Consider the following 7380-nt stretch of genomic DNA (forward strand, 5'->3'; position numbering starts at 1 on the left):
TTCATAAGGTAATTTTAATTTATAATACACGATCATAATTTTTTTTAGAATGCAATTCTATTTTCTTTTCAAAAGGTCAGAATTATTATATTTATAAGTTCACAATATTGTATTTTTTTTTTTACCAAAGTTCACAATATTGTATTTCAATTTACCTAATTTTTTATCATCAAATAAAACTAAAACTACGTTCTTAAAGAACCTTAGTTTTAGTTACAACCAAAAAAACTTAATTTTTTCTTTTTATTTTTGACTTGAAATTTATTTTTCTTCTTTTTGACCAAAATAAACATTAATATTTATTTCTGACTCAATAATGATCAAAATAGACATTAATATTTGTCTTAATTTCTATTTTTTTTTCTCTTAATTTCTTTTGTTATCATTGAACCTTATGTTCTTTTTGACCAAAAAAACATATCTTTTTGGTAAGTTTTATAAAAAAAAAACAAGTAAATGCTATTTATTGAGCAATGTATGAATGGACACATTGAGGTAAATCAGCAGCGGTTTCTGCGTGCGCAAAGTCGCCGGTTTTGCTTCCTCAAAATTTCTTTATCTTTCCAATCAATCAATTCACTATATAAATCCAATCCAATTAGGGTTTTCAAATTCTTCTCCTTTTCTTCCAATCAATCATGTATGCCACCTTTCCCTTTACCTCTCCTATTCATTTCAATTCCCAATTTTCAATTTTTCTTATCACAATGCTCATATTTTTCTGATTTTTAGGGTTTAATTGGGTTTTTTTTGGTAAACAAAAATTGGGTTTTTGAGTATATGCAAAATTGATAATTGCTTATTATTGCATATATTGTTTGTATCTGTCATTGGTATTTTATTTTATATATTCATTTCTAATTCTAATAATTCTTTGTTATTTTTTTTTTTATATCTGTTGCAGCTAGATTGATCATAAATTCATTGCATTTGAGTTGCATTTTTCTGGGATTTGATTTAATATCAACTACCACTTTATGATTTAATCTGATGCAATAGAAGCTAATGGAGCTGTAGCTTTTGTGAATTTTGATTTGGGGCTATTGGCATAAAAGAGAGTTTCCTTCATATAGAGGGATTATGTTGTACATGGCTCCAAATCTGAAGCTAAGGTTAGGTGTTTCCTTGTTGTTTATACTCTTGAGCTTTCTTGTAATCGGAAACTCGAATGCAGAATTAGAAAATGAAGTTTTGCATAATAAGGTAAGAGCTGCTCCACATAAGGATGTAGGATCCACTGTAATTGATGGCACTGGTGTAGAGAGTTCTTTAAAAGTTGAGAATGGTAATAGGAAGAGCGGAAGCAGTAGAGTTTCCGTTTCAACGGTTGCATTGTTTACGTTGGCGATGGCAGCTGCTACTGGTTTAGGTGCAGTGCCATTCTTCTTTGTAGAGCTTGATCCGCAATGGGCTGGGTTGTGTAATGGAATGGCTGCAGGTGTTATGTTGGCTGCAAGTTTTGACTTGATACAGGAAGGGCAGGAGTATGGTTCTGGAAGCTGGGTTGTTACTGGAATTTTAGCTGGTGGAGTCTTTATTTGGTTATGTAAAAAGGTGATGATGATTCTTCATGCTCTCTGTCTGCCATTCTTTCTCCTTACTGTAGTTACCTGCATTTGCTGTTTTATCGCAGCAGTGCTTCTATGCACTGATATATGTATATATGTCTTGTTATGTTTTGATACTACATTGATATAAATAAGTTCTATATCCTTGGCGATCTTTTTGTCAAAAAAAAATGAACATCAAAATCGAGAATGGTTTTCTTATTCACGTCACATTTGCATGTCGTATTGATTTTTGCTAAAATTTCCTACCAATGTACTCTAGGAATGTTGGAAAAATTGATGAATTGATCATTTACTAAAAGTATCATGTATAGTGCCTTTTCATTTTCTATGTTTTTGGGATGCATTTTTGTTGTGTAATTCTTACTTTACTGGTAGAGGCTATTTTAGATTTATAGTATTCTCACTTTTGTCTTGCATGTCTCTTGGATTTCAGTTTCTTGAGCAATATGGAGAAGTAAGTATGTTGGATTTAAAAGGTGCTGATGCAACAAAAGTTGTTCTTGTTATTGGAATAATGACTCTCCATTCTTTTGGAGAGGGATCGGGGGTTGGGGTCTCATTTGCTGGCTCAAAGGGTTTTAGTCAAGGCTTGTTGGTAACCTTGGCTATTGCGGTGCATAACATACCAGAGGGTTTAGCTGTGAGCATGGTGTTGGCATCAAGGGGTGTTTCTCCACAGAATGCAATGTTATGGAGTGTAATTACATCTTTACCGCAGGTATATCCTAATTAAATTTTAACATCCTACATTGTTCAGAAGAAAATTGTTGACTTTGGTCAGCATCACTTTGAAGGATTTCCTTTTTGACTTTATATAAACCTTTGCTCTCCCCTTTGCCACTGGTTGTTAGGCTCATGTTCATGATTACATTGTCTGTATGAATAATGTTATAATTGGGTAGTTTGTGGTTGTAAGACACTATTTAGTTTTATAATTGGGTAGCTCGTCTTCTTTAGTTCAATTAGTATTATTTGGGAGTGGGGGTAGATCACTGGGCCGCCTTATCACTCCACTCCTTTACTCCCCCACCTCAACCACCAAACCATTCTTATATCTGCTAGTTATATACTTTTAACATGATTCACTGCCAGTCAATATATATATATATGTTAGGTTAAATGTATGCCTAATATAGTTTTTTATGGGTGTTAACCCTCCGATTCCCAGGGGAAGGGGGCCTTGGTAATCCGGAGTTCGGCCGTGGGGTAAGTATAGCCTGGCCAAGAATTGTTTCACCTAGTAATCGAACTCGGGTTCTCCCGAACGATCGGTCCTTTGGTGAAGCTCATTAACCACTTGAACCCAATCACTTGGTTGATATAGGTTGCTTTAGTTGTAACTGTGTGACGCAATTTTATCTTTAAGCTAGTCTGGCCTAATTAAGACTGTTAATCAGTTCATGTTCATATGACTACATGTTACAGACATGAACACTGACCAAGAGCCTTATACACGCTTCTAGTTGTTCGGTTTTGGTTTGTTTTCCTTGTTTAATTCAGGAAAGAAAAGTAAGCATGTAGAAGCATAGCACTTCTTTAGTAAAATGCAGTTTATTTGTTTAATACAGTCGTCACTGTCTTTGACTATAGCCTCTAACTCTCTTATTCTTAATACTAATGCAGCCAATCGTGGCTGTTCCTTCTTTCATTTGTGCGGATGCATTCAGCAAGTTTCTTCCATTCTGTACGGGATTTGCTGCTGGATGCATGATTTGGATGGTTATTGCTGAAGTGCTTCCTGATGCATTCAAGGTTATTTACCTTTATAATTTTATACCAAAGCTATTATGATATGTTGTTTGTTTACCACAACATTTTCGAGGTGTAAATTTTTATTTTACTGTTTTGTAACTTTACTATTTTAATTCTTGTGTTTTTTTGAGACCAAGTCCTTAAAGATTAAGCTATTAAAGGAAGGGGTGATTGGAGTATTTCTTAACCTTTTTATATTGTCTTCTGTTCATGGGATTTGCAGGACTTCATCTCTTTGAGCCACGCATACATTTCTATGCTATTATCTTGCCTTTAACTTTTATGAAATTGTCTTTTCATATATATTTAATATCATTTTCTCTTTTCTTTTGGGTTATAGGAAGCCTCGCCTTCACAGGTTGCATCAGCTGCTACCCTTTCTGTAGCATTTATGGAAGCTCTCAGCACCTTGTTTCAGAATTTCAGTCATGATTACAAGTGAGTTTGTGTTTTTGTGTGTACATTTTGTATTATCGGATAAATTTTGTTGTTTGGGTTTGTTGCTTTGGTGAATAGTGTTGATCATCCATGTTCTGCTGAAATTTGAAATATAGTGAAATGTGCAGAATTTCTCTTTACTTCTTCTGATAGAGTTTTCAGCTTTTCTCCCTAAATTGTGATTTCGTTGTTGCAGCTCTGAGGATGCATCTGGCTTCTTTGTTTCATTACTTTTTGGCCTAGGCCCATCACTTGGCGGAATTTTTCTGGTTGCATTTGCTCTTGCTTTTCATCTTAGGCACGCTCTTCTCATGGGCATTGCTTGCGGTATTGCCTTCGTTCTTGGTGCATGGCGACCTGTGCAGCTTCTTTTGTCTTCAAAAATGGGACTTGTTCCTGTCTCATCTCTTCTTGCATTGGGAGCTGCTTTGATCCATATATCTTCTTCCGGTGTATTGAAGCTTGCAACTTCAAAAAAAACCTCAGCCCATAACTTACCTACAATCACTGGCTTCCCGCTCAGTATTCACACCCTTCAATCATTCATATCATGTGGTGCAGTAGCTCTTCACGCTGTGGCTGAAGGACTTGCATTGGGAGTGGCTGCACCAAAGGCATATGGACTTGGTCGTCATATGGTCCTTCCAGTCTCTTTACACGGTCTTCCTCGTGGTGCAGCTGTGGCCAGCTGCATATTTGGAGCCACCGATAGCTGGCATGGTTCTCTTGCTGCAGCTGCCATAATTGGATTTATGGGCCCGATATCAGCAATTGGAGCTATTCTCAGTGGTATTGATTATAGTGGTCTTGATCACATAATGGTTCTTGCATGTGGTGGATTAATTCCTAGCTTTGGCAATGTAATTAAAAGAGCACTTAGTTTGGATAAACGGAAGAGCACCTGTGGTCTTATTATAGGTATTACGTTCGCCACTTTATGTCTAACATTCACTAGATTGGTTTGCTTGCATACACCATACTGTAATTCTGCACCAGAGGCTGTTAGATAAGGCGATTCTATGCTGTATTTCTTGCTTGCTCTGTTATTATTGTTCATCCACTTCTTTAGTTTGATCTCACAAGGCATGGTTGCACAAATTTGAAGAGATTCTCAATGAAGAAAGAAACTAGAAACAGCAATGTCAAGTGGAAGATCCACAAGAAGACCAAGTTTTCATTCAGAACCTGTCCATGTGTAATATTTTAGTGTTTACTTGTATATAAATTTTACACATGATCTGAATTTGTTTAACAGTGTAACACTACTGAGAAGTGTGACATATTATTCCCTTTTATCCTTTTCTGGCTCTCATCTGGTTATTTACAAACAGACCAATATTTGACTGTTGCAGGCACATTTTCTTAAACCAATATTTTGTGAGTTTTGATATATGAATCACCTGGTTTCCTTTTTGTTTTGTTTTGTTGAAGATTTGTGACGATGTTTGTAATTAAACACATCAAAATCAAATAAAGTATGCCTAATGAGTGTGAAAGAACGCTTGCTGCAGAAAAGTGGTAATTTCCCTTTTAAATTTGCTTGCAAGTTGATAATAGGAAAGTAATGAAAGACTGCCATGTGGTTGGTCCACAGGATAAGAGGCTTAGGCACTTCAAACGAGTAACTAGTTAGTGGTTTGATTTCTAACTATTCTGTATAAGAAAACTCGGTTGAAAATTAAAAAACTCATTTCGGAGTCACTGCTAAATGGCAATATATACAAAGTATCTATCTATAACATGGTTCAAAAGAAAATTAACCAAGGATTCATTTCAATGAAATTATGTTGGGGCTTATAAGAAAAATGAAATTATGTTAAGAGAGAAATGATAGCCGTATTTTTTTTTTCTTAACAAATTCTAGGTAATGGCCTATGTTGCCCCTTCATGATTTGGTTGTAATTTATCCTTAATGAAAAATAAGATTCAATTTTGAAACGTAGGAGATGGAGATCAAATGTTGAATCAAGGAGATAAAGAAGGACAATATTCTTGAGATGAAAATGATAATTGATTGTAAGAGAAAACCCTATCGGTGAGGTCTACATTACCTTTTGATGAATTGGGGGTAGTTTATCTCTTATGAAAAGTAGGATTCGATTCTAGACCGAAGGAGATGGATATCACATGTTGAATGAAGGAGATGAAGTTGTTTGATGTTCTTGAGATGAAACTGGTTACTATTGTAAGAATAAAGATGAAGAAAAGTGAATTTTTCTTTATAGGGGTAAATTACCCCAAAATCATGAAGGGGTAACTTAGAAAAAACCAATTTTATAACATTGATTGATTTGATTTATAAAAACTCCATACATTGGTCTTGTAAATTGATCACTTTAAAAGTGTGGTGATTTCGACCCAAAAAAAAAAGCGTGGTGATTTTTTTTCTAATGAATCAATCATTTGTGCCATTAAATGTGTGTTGGAGTATTATCAAAAATATTATGTTACATGGTTATGTTAAAACACTGAATTATGCTATCAAGATTAGTTTTTCCCTATTGGGAAGAGCATCGATGTTGAATGGGTGGAGAATGATAGAAGGAATGGTTTTGAATGCGTGGAGAAAATGATGGAAGGAGTGACAAGTGTTTCTGTCAAATACTACAGATACGTGAAAAACTCAACATGCCATTATATCCACAGTACTTGTAATAATGATGAGTTTTTCCCTGCTAATTTGAAGTGAAAATAGGCGACTCACTTCTTTTATTGGTTCAAATGAAGGAAAAAAATTTAAAAGGCAAAGCTCAAAAAGTACCAACAAGTAAAGCAGAATCATAGTTGTGATTTCAGGAATTTCACCGTGATATCAAATATGCGCACTTAGAGCATCGACAACCAAGCAAGTACTCTTTAGAAGTACACATTGTTGATGCTCTAAGTGCATGTTTGGTATTACGGTTTTGGATCGGAGTACTTGCTTGCTTTACTGTGTAATACTATTTGAGATGTTTGGCATCAACAATGCAATCTTAAAGAGCACTTGCTTCTATGCATCCTCTTTTTCTAGAAAGAAAACCACAATATACTTGTTGTTTCTTGTAGGAATTTGTGGCAACGCACAGAACTCATGTCAAGGGTGATTTTTTCTTGTGATGATTTGTGTATCCTTCCCTATGCAAAGCAAAAGGGACAAAAGTGTAGGGACGGTCATGACTGGAAACATGAATTCTGGTTTATTGATGGAGGGAATACATTAGGATTCATAATAGGAAGATGACATTTGGTTATTTTTTTGTTTGTTTTTGTTTAGAATCTAAAAGGACCTGTCAAATACAAACACATAACTTTTTTTTTTTATAAAAGTTTCTGATGCAAGACATCTATATAACCAAAAAGCAAAACAAGAAGAAAGGGGGACATAGACCAAAACCTTTCAGAAATTTACAAATCTAAAGCAAGGTAAACCAAGTCTATTCCTGGTGAAATCTGTTCTAACCTGAATTGGAATGTCATTCATCCAACTCAGTGAATTTCGCCATAATACAAACACCGTTTAGAAATACAGCACATAACTTAAAAGAACTGCAAATGTAATTTCGCCATAATAAACCAAATTATTGATGTTGCACAATTTGAAGGACTATTATATATGCAAATTTAATATCAATAAAAG

General features: G+C 34.8%; 1 protein-coding gene across 1 annotated transcript; it reads left to right on the forward strand.

Annotated features, from left to right (window-relative positions):
* Nucleotides 1-492: 492 nt before the first annotated feature.
* Nucleotides 493-5073, forward strand: LOC146908414 (ZIP metal ion transporter family). The gene is made up of 6 exons (XM_085723243.1): nt 493-640; nt 905-1554; nt 2005-2289; nt 3195-3323; nt 3664-3761; nt 3958-5073. Exons 2-6 carry the CDS (start codon nt 1081-1083, stop codon nt 4769-4771), a joined length of 1800 nt encoding a protein of 599 aa, XP_085579369.1. The 5' UTR covers nt 493-640; nt 905-1080; the 3' UTR covers nt 4772-5073.
* Nucleotides 5074-7380: the final 2307 nt, after the last annotated feature.

Source organism: Medicago sativa, chromosome 7, assembly GCF_051527215.1.
Source record: "Medicago sativa cultivar Bolivia chromosome 7, Bolivia_mono, whole genome shotgun sequence".
Classification (NCBI taxonomy): Eukaryota; Viridiplantae; Streptophyta; class Magnoliopsida; order Fabales; family Fabaceae; genus Medicago; species Medicago sativa.